At 42.3% G+C, this 26,557-nt stretch overlaps 1 protein-coding gene across 9 annotated transcripts in view; it reads right to left on the bottom strand.

Annotated features, from left to right (window-relative positions):
• The window catches only part of Elmo1 (engulfment and cell motility 1), a 444,820-nt gene that overhangs the window by 192,921 nt on the left and 225,342 nt on the right, over nucleotides 1-26,557 (bottom strand). For 8 of the 9 annotated variants that reach the window (XM_070014214.1, XM_070014220.1, XM_070014221.1 and 5 more), the window contains one exon: nucleotides 9,321-9,429. In XM_070014214.1, the coding sequence (XP_069870315.1) occupies nucleotides 9,321-9,429 (109 nt within the window). Of the gene's footprint in view, nucleotides 1-9,204; nucleotides 9,300-9,320; nucleotides 9,430-26,557 lie in introns of those variants that run through there. The other variant, XM_070014223.1, reaches the window with a different exon arrangement.

Raw genomic sequence — 26,557 nt, 5'->3', positions numbered from 1 at the left:
CTATGTTTCAAAGAAGGAACAACTTTGGGATGAGAAAGTACAGTATGCTAGGCTTTGTGTATGTGTCGCTGTGTCTGTACAAATCAGACCTACACGGAGAGAACAGTAGCAGGCAGGCCTTCAGTCCGAGCTGAAGGTCCTTTAGCCTCCGACTCCCTTTTCACAAGGCTCATGGGCATTTCTTTAATTCTCTTGTGCAGACCATCAGCCTCTAGGAAATACACATACCACACAACCATGGACACTGCCATCATTAGTGGTGCAGCTTTCTTAATAGATACAAGATCCTTGGTTTCATCCATAGCACCACAAAAAACAACAGACAAAAACTCTCCATAAGAGGTAAGAAATAATACCCCATTTTCTGTATCAGCCTTTGAATTCTGTAGCATCCTTTGAGCCTGGCAATCATAGGGTTTGGTCCAGGGAACCATGAGGACCATAGTGAAGACTATCACCAACTGGTGAGAGATAGAATCCAAATTTCCCAATGCCCAGACCAGAGGTCCTACTCCCCCACAAAGACACCCATGTGACCATAACCAATTCCCATGAGGAGGCAGGTCCTAACTTAGGAAAAGCCACTCAGACCACCTAGAATCACATGGAGAGTTTACTAAACATCTTGATTCTAGATTCCTCTTGGGAATCTGCACGAAGCTCCACTAAGCGAATCTGAGATTCCACCAGGGGGAGGAATCGCCAATCTATGTTATGTAAGACAGAAGAACAAAGGAACCAGCAACTTTCTGTTAAAAATCTATCTATCTATCTATCTATCTATCTATCTATCTATCTATCTATCTATCTATCTATCAATCAATACAAGTCATTCTCCTTACTGTGTGAAAAAAAGCAACATGGGAAGATACAATTATAAATACAGCTTCTTGGGGCAGGGGAAGGAGAATATGATTCATAGCTCGAAGGACGCTCAGGCTACAGCTGCAATCCATTCTTGTGGATAAAACCCACGGGAAGCCAAATAATGGGAAGCCACATTGGGCTTGAATGTTTGCAGAGATCCAGGACTCTGTTCTACAGTTTCCAAGCAGGTCAGATAGAACTCTCTGGGAGGCAGGAAGTAAGCACACTCTAGAGGGAGAGATGGATGACTTGGCTGGCCTGTAAGTAGCCACATGGGGAAGTTTGGCCCTGCCTTGCATCAGACAATCCCAGAGAATTTGGTTCCCTTCCTATAGGTCTAGAGGAGAACTGCACCTGACCAGAGCAGAGTCAGTTCTCCACCATCCTCATCACCACCACCACCATCATCATCCTTAGCTGGAGAAGTGATGTTCACTGGCCTCTCTGAGCACTCCTTGAGGTCCTGTCCAACCAGGAAGAATGTGTGGGTTGGTCAGACTTAGCAGGCAAAAAAAAAAAAAAAAAAAAAAAAAAAAAAAAAAAAAAAGAGCAGGGCTTAAAAAGGCAGGGCTAGGGGTGGAATCAGTTGGTACAGCAGCTGCTAGGTCCTGAGTTTAAACCCCAGTAATGCCAAGAGAGAATCTGGTGCTTCAATGTCAGACCTCAAAGTTTTGTAGTTTTCACTGAAGAGGTCCTGCACCTCCTTGGTTAGATTTATTTCTAGGAATTTTTTAAGGCATTGTGAATGGAACTGCGCTCCTAATTTCGATCTCATCCTGTGTATAGTTGGTATACAAAAAAGGTACGAATATAGGATCATACGCATGGAAATATTAATGATTTGACTTTTTCCTTCTCTATTCATTTTTAATTGCTCTTGATATTCACAGTATATAATCTATGAAAACAAAGGTCTTTCAACGGAATGGATCAAGAAAATATAGTATACATACATTTATACACACATTCTATTATGTGTATGTGTTCATTTGTGTGTGTGTGTGTGTGTGAGTGTGTAGTGCACTAATATTGTTCAGCCACAATGAAGAACGAAATTATAAAGAATTCTCATACAGGGAAATGGATAGACCTGGAAATCTTCATAGTAAGTGAAATAAGATTCAGAAGGACAACAGGTCACAGGTTTTACCTTATATGTGAATGTGAAGCTTAAATTATAAACATATATATATATGTGTATATATATATAAACAGATCTAACATATAAACATAAACACAATCACACAGTGGATCAGGAGATGCCAACGGACAGTGCTCTTAGCACATCTGTGTCTTCCTTCTTTCTGAGTCTGGGCAAGCCCACCAGATCACCTCCCATCTGCAACTCCAAAGCCCCACAGGGATGGACCTTAATTGGTTCCAACTACCCTCCACAAATAATATAAGAAGGAATAGTTTCTATAAAAAGTCTAGGATAAATATCAATCATTTTCATCCACTTGTAATTGAGATAGGCTTGGTTTTATCTTCTTTTAAACCGTCAAATGTAATTTTTGTCAGTCATCACCTCCTAGGAAGATAAACAGTTTATTGCATGTTCAGAAATCTCTACAATCATGCCTTCTCAGCCACAATCAGCTACCACAGAACTTCAAATTCATAAAAAAGAAATGATTAGCTTTGCAGTGGGGTACAGCTTGGTGTTCTAAGTCTATGCGTTTTTAGGCTAAGATTATTACCTACAGTTTATACTTAACAAAGAGACCTCCACTCAGATTTCCCTATTTGATTCTCAATTAAAGACAACAAGGATGGTGATGGTGTTGAAGACGATGATGGCAGTGGTGGTAGAAGTGGTAATGGCCATGGTGGTAATGGTGTTAATGTCCCCATATTATAGACTCAAGGGTAAAACAAAAGCTAACCACCTTCTAGTATTGGCAATGAAAATATGACCTCAATGGAACATAGTTTGGATTAAAGTGAAGAAAGCTACAAGACTTCACTCATCAGCCATATCTATTATCCAGGGCTATTGACTCTATATACATGATCCTTACACACAGGTTTTCTGTCTTGTAATATTATTATACCTCTGCAACTAGTTTTATGATTATTGTGCACAATTTTAATTTGGGCCAAATGTCCATAGAACTTTCTTTCTAAAGCCAAATGTAGGCCTTAGAACATTTATATGCATTTTGTTTGGTATTTCCAAAGTCAAAACAGAATATGAAGCAGAGGTATAATATTAAAATTTCAGGCAGGATCAACATTGGAGAGGCCTTAGCATCCCTGGGAACAAGAGTTCTGCCTTGTATTAGGAGAACAAGGGTTCTTATAAGGTTTAATTGTTGAAAGCTAATTTTCTTGAGCTTTCTTTAGCTGGAATGTTCTGCCTACAAATGAGAGTGATGGATGGTATTTCTCAATGTACGAAAACACCAATGTCCCAGAGTTAAGTGCCTATTCTAATGGCTGCAACACTCCAAAGCGTCCTTTAGCTAGCGCATCTGTGTTATTTTTACTTGCTAAAGCGAAGGTGTCGGGGTGATAAATTGAACAAAGTACTCCATTCGGCACCACCGGTGTGTTATAATAAATATTACTACCAAAAGAGACAAAGAAAGGAAGTGGTGAACATTTTAATGGTGTGTTGCAGGCTTCTTTCTCATTTTTATTTTTAAAGAGAGAAGTAGTTATTAAATCTTAGTCTAATTAGAAATGGCCAAAGGTAAAGATGGCAAAACCATTTCAGGAAACTCTGAAGTCATCAGTCACAAATGTGTGTCCATTCTGTCCTTCAAACTATACCAAGGAATAATCCATGCATAAAAGTATGACTAGGATGCAGAAATATCTATTTGCTAAAAAGAAAAGTAATGGAGCAGAGCTCTGACACCTTAGCGACGAGCAAAGAAATAAATTATAATCAAACTTCAATTTCCATTTTTCTGTCACCTTTGATATTGCTCCATTAAAAAAAAAGATACTAGTTCATTTCCCTAGTTCCAAAACAAGACAAAATGACAGAGGGCTACAATCTCAGATCAATTAGTTATAGTTTTCTGCACTGGGCAGAAAGATGCAGGGAAGGTTTTTAAAAGTATAGAGACTGAATTTAAGGGTCCAAGGAGTTATGTCTCCCATCTTAACAGAACTGCAATTTTCCTTAGCTCCAGGTAGCATACGGTAGTCATGTGTATGTGTGTGTGTGTGGGGGTGCTAACTTCACATCCAGTCTATATAATGAGCATTGATGAACCCTACACAGTGCTATTCCCTTAATCAACATCTGGATTAGGCACAAGCACAGGTCACGGTGTGAGCCAAGAAGACATGACAAAAATTTATTGCAATGGCTTCTGGAAACATCTAAAAGAGTTCCATAGGCAGAGTCAGCCACTTGCTCCTCTGGACCATGGATGCTAGCTGGCATTTTTCAGCACAGTGCAGAATGGGAAATAACTGGATGACATCAGTTAATCAGTCCTGGGACCCGCTCTGCTCTGGATTTCACCAATGAGCTAAGATTTCTACTTCCAGCTGAGATCATCCTAGCTGCTCATTTATCAAGGCTGGGACTTATTTGAGATCGGCTTGTCCTTGCTCTGCCCTATATATTCTTGTGCTTACAAGTTCTCATCACATTCAGAAAACTCAACCAAATTTTAGAGTATTACATCCACAACGGGGACATTCCTTCTCCTTGTGGAGAAGCCCTTCTGTGGTTCTCCAAGGTCGGTTAGGTATAGTCCAAACTCTTCTACATGGCAGATACTCAGAAATGGGTGCTTGTTTCCAGAGCCAGCCTCAATGCAAAGCTTCTGCTTTAACCACACAGAACTAGAATTCTCTAAACCTCTAGATGTCTTGCTGATTGAAGTTTTCATCGGCTGCAACCTCTATTCACTCTGTGCACTTATCTAAGCCCAACCTTCCTTACATAAAGACGCCAACCCTGTGCCTCCTCTGCCTGCACCTCCACCAGATAGATACAACAATCTCTTCTTCTGAAGACCCACTCCTCCTTCTGCTTCAACCTTATTCTTCTTACTGGCTCTGCCAAGCATACAACCCACAATATGACCCCCTCCAAGGGTGTAACTCTTTCTCATGATTTAGGAAGTTGAAATGGAGGTGGCGGGGCATAAGTCTTGCTCTCATAGTGCCTTACAAAGAATGTAGGACAAAAAGAATACAGTTGTCCCTTGTCACGCATGAAGGACAGATTACAGAACCCCCCAGAGGATCTCAAATCCAACGACACTCAACTCCTTTATATAAGATCACGTGGTATTTGCATATAATTTGTCATATACAAACTCATCCCTCCAGTACTTACAATACCTAACACAATGGAAATTCTATGCAAATAGTTATGAATTACTTGGAGAATAATGACAAGAAAAATGTTTGTACATATGCAGTACAGATAGAAATTATTTCCCAAACATTTCCAGTCCACAGTTGGTTAAATCTGAGTCAGGCTTGCCAAGCATATTAAATTTTAGCCAGTATATAGTGAAGAAAGTGGGGGTGCTGTCCTAGGTCCTGATTCCAGCTGCACCTAGTGAGAACAACATCCCCCTCTCGGTCAACCTGAAGATTGCTCCTGGAAAGTTGAGATCCTATCACATCCAAATACACAAACAAAAACTTAAACCATGCTCCAACTAAGAGGACTGATGACTTCATAGAAGCATTCTACTGACTGTGAAAAGCAGGTATGGTTGTATGGATAAAGGGCTAAAGGCTGAGAACTGAAAAGAAGTATGCCCAAGGAATACAAAAAGTGCCTTGGAGGTAATTCAGAGATGGATCATTCTAGCTCAAAAGTCACAATTCTACTTTGCTATGTTTTTCTATGCAAGTCTCCTGAACACATACTGAGTGCAGAAAAGCCACACAATATGCAGTCAGCACAAGTCTTCCCTTCATTAATAAACATGGATGGTATTGAGCCTGAACTCCTAGGGGTGTTCCAGACTTCAATTAAATAACCTTGATAAAGTGGCCTGAGAATATAAATAGAAGTTATTTTAGAAAGTACTTTTAGAGATAACATTTGCTTCTTGTCAATAATTGGGAAGCCAAAGAACTGTGCAATTTTTTTACACAACTTAAAAAAATAAATATTTGGTATCAGTAATTCAATTGAACATTAATATGTTTGTTTGAGATGCCAAAATATAATTGGTATTTCAGAAGTGGGATCCTCAAGGGAGCTAAAAGTAAATCAAAAGAGAAACCATTTCTAGAAAATTGAATGTCTCTTCTTTTATAAACATGCATTTTTTAACCAGTTAGGTTTTTAACTGGGTATTTTTTCTGGTCTCAGCATTTGCTTATGAAGCTAGACTGACAGTGATCTTCAAGGTCAGTTTTTAACACAAATCTGAGAAGTGCTAAGAATCATGAGCTTAGGAATGAGGAAAATAGATGTGTACAAACCAAAGAAAGATGGATTTCTATGTAAAACTAATTTGCCTTAGAAGAAAAATAGGTATCTCCTTCAGCATAAGAGTGCATTCAGATTTGTTTTTCATATTAGTAACTTATTTAATATGGCATGGGGCAAAAGGCAATCTGTTAACAAAGCAATTTTCCTCTTTCCATGGGGTGTTTTATCATTTGGTGCCAAGCACTCCATCAGAATGTAGCAACCCTTTAATATTTTATGAGCAGAAAACAAACTCATCTGAGCCTGTAGATTTTAGAAACATGAACTTTTTCTTTTACAAGCTTCGAGGAATGCTCAAATGGTCAGCAAGCAAGCAAACTGGAAAGGTGAAATTGTCAAAACATTGGGGAAAACTATACTTTAGAACAGAAGAATCAACATTTACTTGAAAATTGTAATCTATTTCATCTCACAGGGAAGCGTAAGCTTGTTCTTCAGCTTTCTCAAGTCTAAGAAGCTTCTAGAAGCTCATGGCGGGACAAAAGGGGGAAGGGCAGAGGCTGTATCTGGCTCGATTAGACCTACAGGGTCCATCATAGGTGTTGGCACACAGCAAGTATTCAGGAGATGTTTTCCAAACAAACCAATTGCTGTGTCTGTTACCTTTGATAAAGGGAAGCTGCCTCTGCCAGGTTCCAGCTGTCCAAGTCTAGTTGAACTGCAGAGTCAGCTTGAGCATATGCTAAATGTCCTATATCAGAAAGTTGGGGCATGTGTCCACCAGACACACTCCTCCCAGAGTCAGAGGAGCTGACAGCACAGAGGAACCTAATATCACCAGCGACCCTGAAGTGTTTGGCTGCATCTTTACCCCACTCTCTATCCACATGCTAGATGGGTTTCCAATCTGCCTCCTAAGGTTGAGTACCAGGTCTTCAGAAGGCTGTGTGCATTCCCAGGGCTCTGCCTTTGCACGTTTCTGAACCAGACCGCCAAGCCCAGAAGACACTCAGGGAGGAGGACTGAGGAGAGAGGCTTCTGACCCCTCAGGTCCCTCTGTCCAACAGATTTGGCCCCTCTGATATGGAGGCCTGACCAAATTAGGTCTACATTTACCCTGCCCAGGTTCACTCTAGATTTTCACCCGGTTTTCCAAGTCTTTGCAGGTTGAGTATTATCTATTCTCACTGGGCTGTTCTCAGTGCAATCCTACAAGTCCAGTCACAAAATGAAGACAGGCACTCAGATTATCACCCACTATACTACCAATCCTTTTCTAGGTGATCAGCCCTGGGAGAATATGCAGTTGCAAGAACACAGTAGACTTGGTGAGTTATGTCCTACCTGGAAGAGGTAGCCCCAAGCTCTCTTTATTGCCCACTTTGTCCCTCTTCAGGGTTAACTTGTAGCATGGTAGTAATATACCTACTGGGCAAAGGACAGGACAAAAAAGCTGAGTATTGCACATACCAGCTCTCTCAGTATGGAAGCAAGCAGCCCCAGTGTGCTGTCATGTAGGATAGAAATGGGGAAGGTGAGAGAGGTCAGGACAATGAAGGATGCTAACCTAGACACAGAAATCCCAGCCTTGCCAATCACTAGCAGAACATAGTCTAGCTGTCTCCTAGTACCAGAAGAAAAAAAAAAGAAACAAAAGAAAAGAAAATCAAAGGGACTTAAAATTCTCTTTTAGAAAATGACTTCGAACAATTTTCCCCATGAAATTGAGATAAACCTAAAATCATCACAGTTATCAGATGAAGTGATTTCATGGGATTTGTTTGATTTAGGACTTACATGCTACAGCTGAATAAACAGTAAGCTATACTGCAGACTGAAATCTCCATGAGTTGATCTAATTAGGGAGTGGGGTAGATCTGTGTGAACAGAAATCTCAACATTTGCTGAGCAGGTTAACATGAAAATCTCCAGTTGGGTAGCCATGGTTCTACTGCAAAATGGCCCAGTGGGGGGTCAGAGATCACACACTCAAGCTGAAGCTCTGTGTCTGGGGCAGCTTCTTCCTAACCCACCCTCACTGCAGGTAAATATGGCCTCCTGGCTGGTCAAAATGACTCAAATTCTGTCACTGTTGTTGTTTACTATGCTGATTCCCCCCCCCACCCTCCCCCCAGCAGCACCTATAGTTAGCTCTACAATCCCAATAAAACACAAACCTCTCCCCAATTCAATCAGTGGGTTCCTTCCCATTAATCATCCCAGACCACAATTTACGCTTTCAAATAGCTAACAGCACATTTATGCTTTTCGCAATACTGGCCAATGCCCCAACATTTTCTTAATGCAAACATCCCTCTCTGGTACCTTACTTTATGAAGCCTAAGAGAAAAAACTGACCCAGGCCCCGCCTCCCTACCTGCTGGAGGAAGTGGAAGTCAGCTACTCAGGGGGAAACGAACAAAGAGAACAGAGGCAGATTAAATCACATCCACCTTCACAAGTCCAAACTAAATTATGCCAAAGTGCATAAGGCAGAAAATTATCATCTCCCCTTTTCCTGGGATATCATCTCATAAATTTTATAATGCAAGTAGGAAAAAGAGCCAAAAATCTATCTCTGACCAATTTTTCAGTCCCGGCTACTCATTTTCTTTTTCTTCTTCTTTTTTTTTTTCTCTTAGAGCAAGGATTCAAAACAGCAGAATCACTGGGAGCAAGAGAATTTCATTAAAGTAGTCAATTTTTCTTTACAGAGAAAAATCATTTTGAAAGCAAGAAAAGAAAATGACCTCCTCATAGGTTATAAACTCAAATTTGAAAAATAAATCTACAGATTTTTTTGACCTAACCAGGAATCAGTCTATTCTGATGTATATTCAATTTCATAATATTTGAGACTCAGACATAATATCTGCAGATTTCTCTCGCCCTCTAAGCTTTCAGAATAATTCTATCCAGAGTAGGCATGTAGAAATTGGAACATTGGAAAGTAGAACTAGCAAATAACTGACCCACAGTATTGATGTTGAGAAGCTGTTGTATCTTGGGCATTCTTTGTGGAGACGGAAGTTGGCCTTAGCAGCTTCACCCTGGGAAGGGTTGATAGGGAGGTGATTAGCATACTTACGCAGCTCACCAACTTTCAGGATCTCACATAACATCTTGGTCAGTTCTATACTACTGCGGCCAAAGGGACATTCATGCTTATCTTCTCGGCTGCTGTTCTCCAGAACAATCTGCAGAGGAATGGGGAACAGGTTATAGGAGTGAGTCAGTAAGCATAGCTCCCAGGGAGTCAATAGCATTCACAGACCAAGGAGGACAGCCACTCCTCCAATTAAGACTCTGCTGCTCAGGACGAAATATTACATGCACAGAGCATATAGAATCTAAAAGTCTTAGGTTATCCAAACCTACAATTCTCTCTGACCTTTAAGAGGATGTAAGAAAAGTGATTCAAAACAGAACCATACAAAATAGTTATGCACTGAACAGCCTCATGACCACAGCTTTGCTGTCCTGGAGACTGAGGAGCAAAATCCTTTCTGATGATCCCTTTAGGTGATGTGTGTTATGGTTGGTGGGTTTCTCTCTAAGGAAACTGAATCCTTTGACCTGCTGAGCAATGACAGGCATTGAAAGCCAGGATCTGCCATACATGACCACATTAGCCCCTAGGCCCGAATCACCCACTTCTTTTTTTTTTTTGGGGGGGGGGTCCAGTCGTGGGTCCTTGAACTCTGGGCCTGGGCGCTGTCCCTCAGCTCTTCAGCTCAAGGCTAGCGCTCTACCACTTGAACCACAACGCCACTTCCGGCTTTTTCCTTTTTGCTTATGTGGTGGTGAGGAATCGAAAGGCATGCAAGGCAAGCGCTCTACCACTGAGCCACCTTCCCAGCCCATCACCCTCTTCTTAAGAGACCTCTTTGGGCTCTAACCTTTGCTTTGTTAAAAATTGTATCTGAGCAGCCAGTTCAGGGCACCAATCTGAATCTCCCCAGGATAGGGAAGCAAAGTGACCAGTGATACAAGAAGACAGGACATAAAGCAGAGGCAGAAGATAGAGAGCCTTCAGCCAGATCCAGCTCCAGCTCCAGCTCCAGCTTCAGCTCCAGGCTCCCTATGAGCACATTCCATTGTAATTCATATTAACATTCTATTAACATTTCATGAGCCCATCAATATTTAATGAGTATGCCATCCACATACACATGAGGTAGAATTACCGCAGCCAATAAATGCTGGGGAAACATTTCCAAGGCACGGTTTATTAGCAGGCACTAAATTAAGTAGTAATTTAAGTCATCAATATGTAAATCTGCTTGGAGAATTCCTTCTCTTTATTTTTTCATGTACCATCCATCTTCACAGATTTACCTACCCAAAGAAAAATAAACTTTCTATACTGGCTGAGTTATGTAGTTAAGGCAGACACAAATATCGCAAAGTACTTATCTGAGTTGTAAGGTCAATATTCGTACAGAAATGCTTTAGAAAGGACTATGGTTATGAATATTGATAATTAGATATTAGCCTAGTGAATGATCTTTCTTAAACTATATAATAACTTCTATATTTTAAACATACTGATGTAACTCTGCTCGATCTCAATATTCTGATATTAGCCATGCTCACCCTCAACTTAGGAAAGCTTCATTTGGAAATATTATGCATTCCTTTAATGTTTATTTTCCCCTTAGTCTTCAATTTTAACAAGTGCTAAGCTTGAATCCAAAAAGAACGAAACACTAAAACCTACTCTAATCACTCATCTTAAAATGCACCACAGACAAAAACAAATTGTAACCCTCTGCATGTTTTATAAAATAAGGACACTAGATACTTGTTTGGTGTGATGTACATTGTATGAAATGCATTAGTTTACAGAGGGTATTTACATATTTCTAAGAAACTGCTCCCCATCATGATTGTAGCACTGACAAGGCATGCATTCTTATTATTACTGTTATCCATCATTATCTCAAGAATGTTGAACAAAAAGAAGAGATGACCGATCAGATGGCACACTTAGCCTATGCCAAGATTAAAGTTCAATTATTAGTCACAGCCAGGTGTGGTGAGATATGTTTGTAATCCCAGCACTCAGGAGGCTGAGGAAGGGAGATCACAATTCCAAGACCAACTTGGGCTAGTAGGAAGGCCTTATCTCAGAAGAAATAGCTTTGAGGCCTTTCATTGCCAAAACTTCTCTTTTGTCTTTTTATAGCTTACAAATTGGCTTCATATACATATTGCAATGTACTGAGCCTAAGAAGGCTGGCAATGGTCTCCTAATTTCCTTATCTTACTTAATGGCCTCTAAAAATATCAGCTTATTCTAGACCAGGGCTCTCTCATCTCATTCATTCCCTAAAGATCCTCAGGATGAATGACCAAAGCAGACACGGAATGTTCCTAGACTTTATTTCCATGATCTCTAGCCTTGTCTCAGAATTGCAGGATACTCCACGCTTCTTTTCCCACTCTAGTCATGAAGATCATAGGCCTATTCGGCTGGGGCCTGAACATTAAATGCCTAGTCCACCCTCCCTCCAGCATCTGCCCCTGCTCTGACAAGGACCACCTTTGCCTTCTTCTCTGTATTTGTCCAGCATTACGTTACTTTGGTGTACTCAGCTGCTGGGTCTGACACATTTTTCTTTTCTGTTTTATATTGAAGCTGGGGTGCCCTGTCAATCCATTCTGTAGTTCCTGTGGCCAACCTTGGAGCAAGCCTGTGGCCTTCTGGCCTTACCATGTATGGATGCTTCTTTTCCTTCTCTTCCTCCCTCATGTTGATTCATTTCTAAACCAGACTCAGAGGAGGCACAGGCATGTCCTCATAGATCACAGGGCAGTATGTGGTCATGCGTGTCCTCTCCAGAGAGAAGGGAGAATCAGCACTTGCTCAGTTCTAAGACAGAGCACAATGTAGATGCCTGCCCAAGGAATTGTGCCTCTGTGAGATATTCCAAGCAAGGCCATCTAAAATCCACTTCACCGGAACTGCGGTGCCCATCAAGCTCAGGACAGGTAAAGGATCTGAATACAACTTCACAGAAGCCATGTGTTATCTACTGAACCCCATACTTAGCCCAAGCAGCCCTGGCCAATGTGTCCTGAGACACTTACTGACAGCTAAGCCAAAATCATGATTGTCCCAGGCTGGCGCTCTGATGACAGGCCTCCAGGGACATAGGAAAGTAAGCCAGAGACCTTGTCTTCAGAACAAGCTGCAAAGTTAGTGTCCTCACCTACTCTCCCCAGAAATGGGCAAGGAAGTCCCACCCACCTGCATTCAAGCAGAAATCTCTACAAGAACACGAGTGGTAGAAGCAGGGAGAACAGACAAGGCTACATCATGGCACCATGCTTCTGTTAATAATGTCCAGAGATGAAGCAGGTCCAGCCACCACAGGGTGTCCATTCTCAGACCCCTCATCAGCCTGGCAAGACTATAAAACTTGTCTCCTGACTCTGTAGAGGAAATACCCATCTGATCCAGTATTAAACCAAGAAATAAACTAAAAGCCTTCCATGAACTAGTGTGGTCCTTCATACTCTGACAAAGCAGATGCTTAAGTTTCAGAATCAGGAAACAACAGACGGAGTTTGGATGACACTCTTCAGCCCAAACCTCCTCCATAGTCACAAAGAAAAGCAATTCGCCTCCCCTTACAGAGACCCAGAAGCCCTGGGGAGTCACTTCTCCTCCACTCTTCTTTGGTTATAAATGCTAATGGGGATGAGTCCCCAGAAAGCCAGAGAGGAACATCAGAAAGAGCTAGAGCTGCCTCCTGGGACTCCATGCCAGGTTAATTGTGATCATGAATCTTGAGTGAGTCCATAGAGTTAAACAAACATGTCAAGGTCCTAACAAGATGAGTTTAAGTGGCAAAAGAAAGAACATTAAAGATGTACAAAATATGCCAAGCAAGAAAACAAAACAGAGAACAGATAAAAGCCATGGGCTGCTGGACCCACATATAAGGGAATCCCAGGGTGCTAGTTAACCACTCCTCCAAGTAAGTGGTTCAAAGGCTGCTAATCTATTATTCTACCAGATCCCCAGGTAATGGATTTAAAGGCTGATAATCCACTAGTTCTAGTGCAAGGGGATCAGAGGCTGCTAATCTACTAGATCTTGGTGTGAGGAAATCTGTGAATTCAGAAGATTCCTCTGTGAGTGAAACTCAGGCTTCTAGCCTACCAGAAAGCGAGGTCTCAGAGTAAATAAGTCTAAAGGAAAGAAGCTTTAAGGGTGCAGATGAGACAACAAAAGACAAACAGCAGCTGATCTTTATAGAGAGCGCTCATCTCCCAGGTCTCCTCTAGAACCTTTGCACTAACATGTGCGCACGTGCGCATGCAAGCGCGCGCACGTACACACACACACACACACACACACACACACACACACACACACACACACAATGACACTGGAGGCAAACACTGAACAATCCACCTTACAGGAGAGGAGACAGGCAGAGAGACATCCTATAATCTGTCCATCATCTCAGCTCAGAAGTAACCAGACCCAACACAGGTTGTGTTATTGAATCATACTGGAAAAGCTAAGGGTTGAAACAGTTATAAAGCCTTATTCAGGAAAGATAACAGAGGTGTGGGCAGCATTATGGCTCTGGACAGAGGCACACTTTCTAGACTGACCTCTAATGAAGTCTAGTGCTTGGTGATTTGGGACACATTCTTCTCCCCTCAGTTTTCTCTGTAGAAATAAGGGTGGGAATGTCTCCCACAAAGGACTGTAAGTTTACATGAAAACCTAATGAGGGTAGAGACCTCCCTCCCTCGTGGCTCAAACACCACCACCACTGGATGATGGAAGGAGACAAGTGATACTATAATACATCTATAATAAGTACATAAACTCTTCTAAAGTAGCAGCATGCATGTGCATTTCTAAGATATTCTTAGCTCTAGGACAAAGCTTTTGGAAAAACAACAGAAATACAACATAACTATTATCCATCTTATTACGTGCTCTTAGGCAGACTAAGGATTTGCATAGAATAAATATTATCCCTGCTTGGATGGGTGGGTCTCTAAAGAGTTCTTTGGACCATCTCTTTAGACCAGTAGTTCTCATACTTTAGTGTGCATCAGAATCATGAGATTATTAATGAACACAGACTATTGAGTTAGGCCCTGGTGCTATCAGAAAGCTGAGATCAGGAGGACTGTGGTTGGAGGTCAGCCTGGGCAAAACGTCTTCAAGACCCAATCTCAACAGCAAAAGATACTCTTGCTTATACCAACCAAACCAAAACAAACCAAACAAAAAACCCAAACATATACAAAACCCAAGGCTATCTCAAAAGTAACTACAGCAAATAGAGCTCCAAGTATGGAACAAGTGGTAGAGCACCTGTCTAGCAAGTGGGAAGCCCTAAGTTAAAATCCCAGAACTGGAACAACAACAAAAAAAAGAGTGCCTCTTTAACAAGCAGTAATTCCTGAGCTCAAACCCCAGTCCAGTGCTACACTCAAACAAAACAAAGCAAACCAGAGAGACAACTGGGCAGACTCTTTCAGGTTTGATTTTGTAAGTCTAGAGTAGAATCAAAGAAAATAAGCAAGTTTATAAACCACAACCCAAACTTTTTTGGGCCGGGAGACTGAAGAAGAGAGTATTAGAAATACAATTAAATGACTATTTTACAACAATTTAGGACCATTATATACCTATACATATATATAAATAATATATTCAAACACATACAATGGAATCTTATGCAGCCATCAGGAAGAATGAAATTATGTCATTTTCAGGGAAATGGCTAGATCTGGAAAATACACTGAGCAAAGTAAGTCAGGCCCAGAAAGATAAAGAATACAAGATTTCACGCCTTTATAGATCTTAGACCCAAAACACAACCTCCCACATAAACACACACAAAGGCTTATATGCATGATTTATACTATATTTATACTGAAGTACACATGCAGGAGTAACACTCCATAGAGTAAACTTTTCAAGCAATTAGTTTAACAAAATGAATACCAGAAGCTGAAACAAGACTGAAGGCAGTGGGAAAGTGAAGGGGAAGGGGTTGGATGAATAGAAAAAGGAAACACATACTGCCAGAATACTCAATGTCCATGTGATAAGGGAAGTGGGAAATGTTAAATGAGTCTGAAGGAGGGAACAGACAGGTGAATGATGGAAGGAGTGACTGATCAAGAAGCATTGGACACTTAAATGGACACATTCAACTCTCACCCTTTTAAAGTTCAGAAAATAAAATCAAAAGAGAAAGGCAAATCCCTCCCCTTCCCTGAGCCTTCATGGTATCTGTCCATGACATGTCCAAACCTGGAGGGCTTTGGTCAGTGCCTGCATGGCCAGGCCATGGCAGTTGTCTGCAGGTTAGAAACGCCGGAGAATAAAATGCTGAGTTGGTCAGGTGCTGGTGGCTCACACCTGTAATCCTAGCTACTCAGGAGATCTGAGGATCATCGTTCAAAGCCAATCCAAGCAGGAAAGTCCATGAGAATCTTATCTCCATTTAGCCACCAGAAAACCGAAAATGGCACTGTGGCTCAGACTGTCAGCCTTGAGCACACAAAAAAAGCTAAGGACAGTGCCCAGACCCTGAGATCAAACTCCACAAACCAAGAAAAAAGCAAACAAAAAACAAATAAAAACAAACCAAAAAAAACCCCCCAGAGTTTGCACAAACTTCAGAAGCTGTTTTCAAGCACTAAAGAATATGTGTGGTAGGTAAAGGAGAAGAAGAAATACATAAGGTCTGATTAGTGAAAGAACAAAAACAGACAAAGCACAACAAATAAAATTTATAAAATGTTAGGTTTTTAAAAAGAGGTAGCTGAGTAAGAACAGCACCATGCACTGGTATTCGGGTAAGGAGTAGGTTTATTCATCATTCCGGCTGGCACCAGGCCATCTTGGGAAAGAGAGAAAAGAGCTAGAAAAGAGAGCATCTGGGAAAGAGGTGGGAAAGAGCAAGGTAGGAAAGAGAAGAGAGCTGGGAAAGAGAAGAGAAGGAAAGAGCTGAGAAAGAGCTAGAAAAGAGCAGAGAGAGAACAAATAAAATTAAAAAAAAAACAATGACACCCAACATCTGGACAAATGAGAAGAATGGAAGGAAGAAAACCCAGCTAATGAGGTAAAAGGCAGCTAGAAGAAAATTAGGCAACTGCACATACCAAGACATAATAAAGGCCATAAATATAAAATGGCACAGAAGTGACTGGGTAATGGTGTAGTAATTAAAGCCTGGAGGTTAGTAATCGACCTCGAATTGAACATCCATCCGCCCAAAAGAAATGCTGGCTGCACTTTGATCGAATGCAACAGAAGCCAAATGTAGGCAACACAGCTAGCAACCACAGCCATGCTCTGCTAAGAGAGAGAGAGACCCACCTCCCATCCCCTGTCCCCCATTCCCTATCCCCATGGACATCCTATTGAGTAGAGCAGAGAAAGATGGCGATCAATGACAACAAGGACTGCTTGTGTTCATGCTTTGCACAGTGGCACCAGACCGCCAAAGGGGAACCAGGAACCAGCTGTGTTATGATCTGAAGGTCAGAGGGTAGTAGAGGTCACTGCCCAGCAGACTTTGCTATCAACATAGCTGGGCTGGAGGCCTGATGCTAAGGCCCTGACATCAGTCACCCAGCCCAAGGATATGACAGGCAACTGAAGACAGCTCTGTTGGCTTGTTTTGTTTATTTAAGGCAGTGGTCCTCCAGCCTAATCTTGCACTGAAATCCTCTGCAAGGACATTAAAACACAAACTTCCCAGCATCAGTGGCTCACAGCTGTAATCCTAGCTATACTCAGAAGGCTGAAATCTGAAGATCATGGTTCAAAGCCAGTCCAGGCAGCAAAGTATCTCAGACTCTTATCTCCAATTAAACAACAACAAAAAAGGCCAGAAATGGAGCTATGGCTCAAGTGGTAGAGCGCTAGACTTGAGACAAAAAAAAAAAAAAAAAAAAAAACCCAGGCCCTGGGTTCAAGCCCCAGGACTGGCATAAAAACAGCAAAAAAAAAAAAACAAAATCCTACAGACTTCCAGGTCTCACTCACAAAGTTATGCTTCAGTCACTCTGTGGTGACCCCAATAGTCTGAAATTCTATCAAGTTCCCAGGTAACATGGATGCTGCTAGCTTAGGACCACTTTGGGGGCCACTGACTTGAAGGTATTCCCCTGTCCAATAGAAGGGCTCGTCTATGTCCATCAGCTGAGCTCTCCCTGACCCCACACTCCCACACAGTGTCAGTGACAGATTCATTCCTTTCACGAATACCTTTATTATTACAGAACAAATAATAAGGTAAAAACAATGGGCATGCAAAAAATAATATATGTATTTTTTTGCCATTACTGGAGTTTGAACTAGGGGCCTGTGAGCTTGCTCAGCTTGCTTGCTTAGCTGGCACTCTTCCACTTGAACCAAGTCTCATGGTGGGCTTTTTGCCCATGGACTTTTCTTCCCAGGCTGGTTGCAAATCATGATCTACTAGATCCTCAGCCCTTCTGAACAGCCAGGTTTATAGGTCTGAGCCACAGGCACCCAGTTCCAAATGACATTGTGAAGGGCTGACAGTATATTTAGAAGCTGCAGGAGATGGATTTAGAAGGGAGGCAGATTGTTCCTACCTACTTCTTGGAGATGGTATTTGCATAGTGTTGCATGGTTTACAAGGCAACCTTTTTTGTAGTAAAAGTACCCAGGAGATACCAACTGGATGGTACAGTGTTGGGGCAGGGAGTACCTCACCTCTTGGGGGTGGATGGGAAGCCTGGAGTTCAATCTTGAAGGAGAAGTCAAGGTTGCCAGCCTTCCTCCCACAGCATCTTTATTAATATTCCAAACCAGATGAGCGATGGAATGCAATCAAATTAATTGCAACTAGGAAAGGGATGCAGAATGCAGGCAAAGAAACCTCTGTGTGCCTCAGAGCACATCAGCAATGAATCTGAAGATCAGAGGACAGGATTTGGGCTCATTCAACATTGCATTACCGAATACAAATGCCTCGAGACTCCTTCGCCAGAATGCAAAAACAAGATGAGCTTGCCTCTGTCTGACAATCACCACTGGAGGGAAAACAAAGCTTGACATTTCTCAAGCTGGGGGCCATGCTGAGAACTTGTCACCATGGTGTTAAGAACCAACATTTTAAAGCAAAGTTACCTTCCATATCCACAGTCAGAAAGATATGTAGATAAAACTTGCTTCATGAAACAAATACCTTCCAGGACAGTGAGGGATGAAATGAATTCCTCTCAGTCAGTTCACTTTCTGCTAGCTGAACTTAGGGATTTAGAATTCACTCTGACTTGGAACAATGGAATCAAGAGGATGGAAAAGTAAGGAGAGAGAGAATTATTTCACTTCATCCTCTTCTGGTCCAATAATAATAAATTAACCATTTCAGAAACATGTTAGGAATATTCCAATTTGCACTTACCAAGGTAGTTACAGGAAGGAAGGTATTCACTAAAACCCAAGTAAGAAAATTAGCAAGGACACCAACAGCTCATACCTTTCATTTTTACCCTAGTGTGTCAAGAGGCTGAGGTCCAAAGGATCAAAATTCAAAACCAGCCAACCCAGAAACGTCTTCAAGATTCCATCTCCAAAACAACAGAGAAAAAAGCTAGGCTGGAGGCATGGCTCATGTGGTAGAGCACCAGCAAGCAAGTGGAGAAAGCTGGAAACAGGAGTTCAAGCCCCAGGATCAGCAAAATAAAAAATAAAAAAATAAATAAAAAAGAAAGGCAGGGTGAAGCCCAGGCAAGATACAGCCCTCCTCTGCCTCTTCCCCTCTGCCCCTGTCCCAATTTTTATTCATCAGACTCAACTTGAATGTGACTATCTCTGTAAGACCACCTGTAACCCCTGGAAACCTCTGCGGTCCTGAGTCTCTTCCTTTGTCTTCCTCTAGCAGTTTCCACTTTCTGGCTCAAACTGTGGCGAAATGCACCAATTTCTGGTCTGTGAATCTCACAGGAGCACAGATGGGCATGCACAGGGACTTATGTATAAAAGCATCTGTGAGCAAATGAATAGGCAGCAGGGAACTCAGTGCTGACTGTCAAGGCACACTGGTGACACCCTGGCATCATGTCTCCTCTTATTTATTTCTCTCTGGAAGCACTAGGATTGGAACTCAGGAGCTCCCACTTGCTAAGCCGATAAGATACTGCTGAACCATGCTTCCAGCCCTGCTTTTCCACTGATGATTTTTGAGATAGGGTGCCGCTTCTTGCTGGAATATACCTGAGCCACCATCTGCCTGTTTTAGGCTTCCTGTTATTGCTGGATGAAAGGGCCCCGCCACTGTGTCCAGTCTCCCTCCATGGAGATGGAGTCTCACAGACTTTTCTGCACCAGTCAGCCTGGAACCATGATCCTCCAAATCCCAGCCTCCCAAGTAGCTAGGATTGCAGGTGTGAACACTGGTGCCCTGCTAGCATCTTGTTGGATTTCTAGCATCATTTCTGTTTGTTCAGATACATGTTAGGTAGATAAAGACCCTATAATCTTCCTATCCTCTGCCATCCACAGTCCCCATCTATGTCATCCCTTGACTATAGCAAAGGGAGAGCATAGGTCAGACTCCCAGACCTCTATCCTCACTATACTCCACTCTAAGGCTGCTGATGCAGAGCCCAACAGGGAACCATCCTCAAAGAAAATGCAAATGGTGCAGGAACACAGCATGGAAATTATCAGCATCTACCACCCATGGTGCCAGGTGTGCCCTGCAGGCAAGGTAGTTGTGCAAGACAAACTCTGGAGTAAGTTCTCACTGGGTCAAAGCCCACATTATAAAGGCCTGTATAGGGAAACAGCAGCACTCACTCCTCTCTGTAACTCCAAAGCAAAGAACATTCACAGAGCACTGGAAAGCATGAAGCATGTCTTCAGTTGTGCGTTTATGGAAAACACTTGGCAAAGACTTGCTATAAATGCTTCCTGTAAGTGCCCAGAGTGGGAACCTGCAGGAAAAGGCATGTGCTAACAAGCAGACAAGTCCCATAGCCAAAGACTGTCTACACACCACACACCAAGCACATACCCCAATGCTACCATCCCTGCCCCTCAATGGGGGCCCCAGGAATCCAAGTGTGGAGGTCAGGCTTGGGAGTGAGAAGTTAGGGAGTCACAATAACCAAGGGACCTGTCAGGGAGCACAGAGTCTCTACCTGCCAGTGACAAGGATGGAAAAGCCCAGCCCCCCTCATGAATATTGATGAGCACTTCCTTGCCAGGACCAGAAGCCTGGTCCCCTTATGCATGTTGATAAACACTTCTGGGTCCAAGTCTCCTCTCCCAGTTTGTGCGAGCTTACCTGATATACATGCTTTTATTTTTTTAATAAATTTTTATTTTCTTTAGGTAGTTGTACGAAGGAGTTGTCATTCAACAGAGCAGTTTATGAATACAATGCCTCAATCAATCTCACCCCTTTTAATAGTCTCACCCACTACTCCCACCCCACCCCTTCCCTCATTTTTCTTAGTGAAGTTTTTGCCATTAAACAAAGCAATATATGTAGACAATGCATCTTGATCTGTGTCATCCCTTCAACATCTTCACCCCCCTTCGACCCACCCCTACCTATACTTTTCTCAGTTCTGCAGCATATATGATGCACTCTTGCCTGCATTTTACTCATTTCTCCATCCATTCTTCTACCTCTCTCCTCTTGTCCCTCTCCCCCTTGCAAGTACCCATTTCCTAGTACTCATTTTGTTAGGCTTTGACTTAAGTCTTTCTGTAGAATTATCCTATTAGATTCTACAAATCTCCAGGCTTCACAACCCTTGCTACAGAACAGCAGCAAATAAGTTAAAGAGAAGCTAGCTGTTCTGCTATTGTGATCTATTACTAAGATACCTAAAACAAAGGGAAAATATTCTCTAGTATGTATGATTTACATTAAATTCTGAAATCTTGTGTTTTACCAGTGCAGGGGAAAAAATTAATAAAGGTTAAGGTCAATGTAAAAATAAAGATCAGCAGACAATGTCAAACTCTCTTGGCTGTAGCAGGTATATCTTCCAGTTCTGAAGTGGGAAGCTATTTTTAAGGAATACAACGGGACAGTTGAGAACGCTGCCACCTACATTTTATAATTCCACTCCGAAATGCCTCCTGATTTGGGAAGGAGGTTGCTAATACTGGCTGGCCTCTGGTCACAGAATCCAACTTAAGACTCAAAGTCAGCTGGGGTGTGCTGGAGTATCTGGGGCAGGTCATGTGAGGCACAGCATTGGAGCTGCTAATAATCTGGTTCTCAGGCTGGGGTGGACTGACACCAGGTGGGCTGCTACAAACAGGAAACCTATTTCTGTGGCTTCCCTCTTGGGGTAAACCCTGCCAGGCACAGAGCACCAGGGCTTTCTAACAGGGTCCTGCCACTCTGTGGCTCCAAGCATCCAGAGTATATAAATATGGTGAGGGCCTTCTGCACCTGCTACTGCCCTGAATGCAAAACTACAGCAGTGGTATAAAAGATACTCCCTCCACACACTTATTGGACTTGCAGGGTAGTAAGGGTAACCAGGTTAAAAGAAGAATAGTTAAAAATAAATAAATAAAAAGAAAGAAAAGAAAACCCAAAACTGTACTAAAACATGAAGTCTATCAGTGGGGAAAAACATCAGAAAGCCTATGACCTTTCTAAATATAAACAAGGAGAGAACAGGGCAGTCTCAGAAGCCCTCACCTCTCAAAGGCAGGGTGGAAGCAGGCTTCTACCCTCTCAACTTCTCTGCAACACAGAGCAGAATCAGAGCAGACCAGGAAGAAGCAACAGCAAACCCCACAACGCAGCTCTGCACTCTACAGCAGAGGAAGAAAATGCAGGTTTGGAGGCCAATGCCTAATCAATGGCAGCAGAAAGGAAAGGGACTTGTCATAAAGCAGGACTCAATCAACAGTGACTTAGCTAGCATGCCCAGATCCAAGAATGGACAAGGTAGATTAAATGCAGAGAAGCAAGTGAAACGGGATGATTATAAACCGGGACTGATAACTCACCACAGCATGTAATTCATTATATAGCCAGGTTTGGTCTTGTTCTCAATCATTTCACCATTGATTTAAAGGACACCAAGGAGAGAATCAAACCCAGGATCTTGCAAATGCTAAACACATGCTCTTCTGCTGAAGGATACCCCAAACTCTTCCCATTGTGATTAAAAATTTAAATAAACCCAAGACTCTAGAGAGAACTAAGTGGAAAATTCTGACCAGTACCAAGAAAGACTAGATCACATCAGGGAACAACTGATTGAAGGGATTTTTTTTTTACCTGCTTTAAATTTCAGATAACCCAGCCCAAAACCACAGGAAAACAGGTGGGAGCGGTGGGTGTCAGGTGTTTGCTGACATTCCACACCATATGTCTGTGTGCACGGACTCTGCCTCCTCTCTTCCTCCCTCCCCCCCACCCAGGAGAAGAGGAGTCCTCTGAAATAAAACCAACCCCATCTCTAACAGTGATGTCATCCTGAGGCTGAAGCATTCCATTCAAATCCTAGTCTTTGGAAGTCAGAAACTGTGCCTTCCAGCTCAATTAGTAAATCTGATCACATATATTCACACTCTCAAGGGGTCGCAATTGTTTGGCAGTAACAGCTTGGTTATTCACAATCAACAAAATTAATGCTGCTATTTTTAAAGCATGAAAAAAAAAACCCTGTACATAAAAACAAGCCTTCAAGCTGTGGACTTTGGTCAAAGAGTGCATAAAAATAAAAGCCTAGGAATAAACTGTTTAGATGAATTATGAGACAAAGAATCATTTTTTTAAGTCCCAGGGTACTTGTTATTCTAAGATAAATCTTGGCTCTCATCACCCAGAAGGAAAATGTCAGTCAAATAAAAAAGCTTCCTTTACACGAAGCTGTGTGTTTAACTGGCAACATATAATTTTATTTTTTGAAAAAAAAAAAATCAGAACACGGGCTGCTGAGAGTGTTCCAGGGACAAGGGGAGGGGAGATCTGTCAGCTCCAGAGAACAAAAAAAAAAAAAAAAAATTGACATGCCACTACGCTTTATTCCAATCACTTGCTTCATAGTTAAGTTTAATTACACATTACATGCTGTCCTGTAATTACGCCACTTGGGAAACTGCCAATTTCTCCCTTGAAATGTGAAAAGTTCCCTAATTTACTTTGAAGATTCTGCATCGCCTCCACCATCTCCCTCTCAGTACACCCAGGCTCCCTCGTTCCTGTCTTCTGTTGGCACAGGCCTGCTGACCATGAAGGGTCTGCTCGCTGGTCTCACAGGAGTTATGAGAGAGGCTGGGTATGCGCCAAGTTCCAGAAAACAGGTGCAACAAATTTGTACAAGTTCGGAGGAACTTTTTTTAAGTGGTAGTGGGATTCAAATGCAGGGCTTTATATTTGTTAGGCCCTGTGGCACTGAGCCACCTCCAGCCCTTTTGTGCACTGGTTATTTTTGAGATCCTCTCCCTTTATGGCTAGGCCTACACCTGGACTGCTGTCCTCCTATTTTATGCTTCCTTTTGTAGCTGGGATGATGGATATGTGCTACCACACCCAGCTTTTCCACGGAGATGAGTCTGGCAAGGGTCTGGGAAGGTGGCTCTGTGGTAGAGTGCTTGCTTGCCTTGCATGCATGAAGCCCTGGATTCGATTCCTCACAATACATAGGAAGAAAAAAAAAGCTGCAAGTAGTGCTATGGCTCAAGTGGTAGAGCACTAGTCTTGAGCTTAAGAGCTGAGGGACAGCACCAGGCCCAGAGTTCAGGCCCATGACCAATAACAACAATAGCAACAACAAAAGATTCTGGCAAATATTTGCCTGTCTGGTCTGAAACTGCAAAATTTTGGAGGATATTTGTTTCTTTAATTTAAAATTTTACAATTAAGAAATACATCTCTCCCTTTTCTTCAGTCTCAGGAGATAGAATTAAAGTCCTTTCTTCTTAGCAAAGGAATAAACATGGAATGCAAGATGAGGGTCCAGTCTCTTAAAGAGCTGACAAGAATCAAGAAATAATGTCTCTCCAGTAGCACCTTGTAGACTGGCTGTGAGAACACAGACTAAAATCCTTCAGAGATTCTAGCAACTGGCAACGCACTCACATTTCACAAATGACCACAGGCCATTTGATACTGATGGCCTCTACCTCCATACTATCCTTGAGTACTAGATTGACTACCAGAAAGCAAGAAGCATAGACAATACAATCAGCGAAGAGGGAGAATACGCCTGCCTTCAAGCAATTCAGATTCCACTGCCTTTTTTTTTTTTAAAGGAGTAAGTAGAGCAAAATACTTCTGTAGAATCCACCTGATCTGTTTCTTTGCCTTCAATATGCCTCTGCAAGGCACTAACAGGCTCAGAACAACAAAACCACCTGGATGTAAAATGCAGCTCTGGTACTTTCTTACTCTGTTTCCTCATCTGTAAAATGGAAATGTCCACGGTGCCAACCACAACAGGGTTTGATGAGATGTGAACTGAGGTGTCCCATCAAAGCTCCCACCACTCACTGCTGGAATCGTACATAAGCAGACACAAGAGGAAAGGGCTTTGAACTGGAGGTGAATCTCAACAAACAGGACAGAGAGAAGTGTGCATCAGAAGAGGAGGCACAGAGGTTGCCTTATCTCCCTAGATCTGGAAGCCTTGAAGGGAAGATCAGTGTCTGTTAACCACTCAAAGGACAAGAATGGCCCCAAAGAAGGCAGCCAGTCTCCTACTTGGTTATGTTACCAGCTTCTGAAGATTTCTGCTACAAGAACCAAGACTGAGCTGTCCCAGACTAGAAGTTCACGTCTAACAGGTACTTCTCCCCACTAATTTTTAAAGACTGTTGCTAGCTTATAGATTCTGAGGGAGAGAGAAAAAATCCATCTTTGTGGTTTGGAAAGAGTGCAGGCATATTTTAAATTTTCATCTGTGGAGAAACGTTAACTAGCTCAAATGAAAGAGCCCTAATGAAACCATTCCAAAACCCTATTGACTTGACATAGTATAAATATTTGTGTTCCAGTTTATTATATTGTTGGAAACATATATATGCCCTGGCTTACTGCTGCATAAAACCATTGCAATTAATCTTCTTTTTAAAGGCATTCCCCCCCCCACCTCTCAGGAAGTTGAATCTCTTCCATTACTGTCACCCAAATATTCCAAGTAGGTGAAATGTTGGTCATAAATTATAAGAGAATGAAGTAAGAACTGCAGGGTATATCACCAAATTGGGTACATTAATTAGGTCAATTGTTTCTGTATACCAATTATACCTCAATAAAGAAAGAATCACTGGGTATAAAGAACAAGCTGTTTCCAGGATTTACTTTGCATTTTGCTCCTGGAAGCTTGTAGATTTTATAAATTCTATTGGGCAACAGCTTTGTTGGGTAAGATTTTATAAATCAGTTGGGTAGAGCAGCTTCATTACGAGAACATTTTATTTACGACAGCACCACGGGGAAGGAAGCAGAGAAATGGGGTGGGTCTGCTCTGTTCTCTACTGAGCACTATGTGCTCCAGGATCCAGGCAAGTAGCCTGGCTTGGAACCAGGACACAGGGAAAGGAAGCAAACCCTGAGTGTCTCTGATTACATACAACTTTCAAAGGAGTGAAATATTTGTGCAACATGTGAAATAACTGCAAAGAAGTATGGGACACGGTTTTTATAACTGGTTATAGATCAAATCAAAAAGTTCAAAAAAAGGGGCAGGCAGTGCTAGCCAGGTGGCTAGCTATTCAGTAGGCTGAGATCTGCAGCTCGAAGTATGAAGCCACTGTGGGGCAGGAAAATCTGTGAGACTCTCCTCTCCAAACACTAGCAAAAAACCAGAAGTGAAGTGTAGCTCAAATGGAAGAGCACCAGACTTGAGTGGAAAAGCTAAGGGAAAATACCTAGGCACTGAATTCAAGCCCCAGTATGAGCACAAAAAATAAATACAGCTGAAATAAAGAGGCAGGGAGAGGGAGAGAAGGAAGGAAGGAAGGAAGGAAGGAAGGAAGGAAGGAAGGAAGGAAGGAAGGAAGGAAGGAAGGAAGGAAGGAGGGAAGGAGGGAAGGAGGGAAGGAGGGAAGGAGGGAAGGAGGGAGGGAGGAAGGGAAGGAAGGAAGGAAGGAAGGAAGGAAGGAAGGAAGGAAGGAAGGAAGGAAGGAAGCAAGCAAGCAAGCAAGCAAGCAAGCAAGCAAGCAAGCAAGCAAAGGAAAGGAACCAGGCACAGATGCCTCACGCCTGTAATCCTAGGTACTCAGGAGGCTGAGATTTGAAGATCACAGTTGGAAGCCAGCCTGGGCAGAAAAGTCCCAAGAAACTCTTATCTCCAATTAATCACTCAAAAACC

This window comes from Dipodomys merriami, unplaced genomic scaffold (assembly GCF_024711535.1).
Source record: "Dipodomys merriami isolate MVZ:Mamm:240054 unplaced genomic scaffold, mDipMer1.0.p SCAF_94, whole genome shotgun sequence".
Classification (NCBI taxonomy): domain Eukaryota; kingdom Metazoa; phylum Chordata; class Mammalia; order Rodentia; family Heteromyidae; genus Dipodomys; species Dipodomys merriami.
This window is presented reverse-complemented; position numbering and strand designations above follow the sequence as displayed.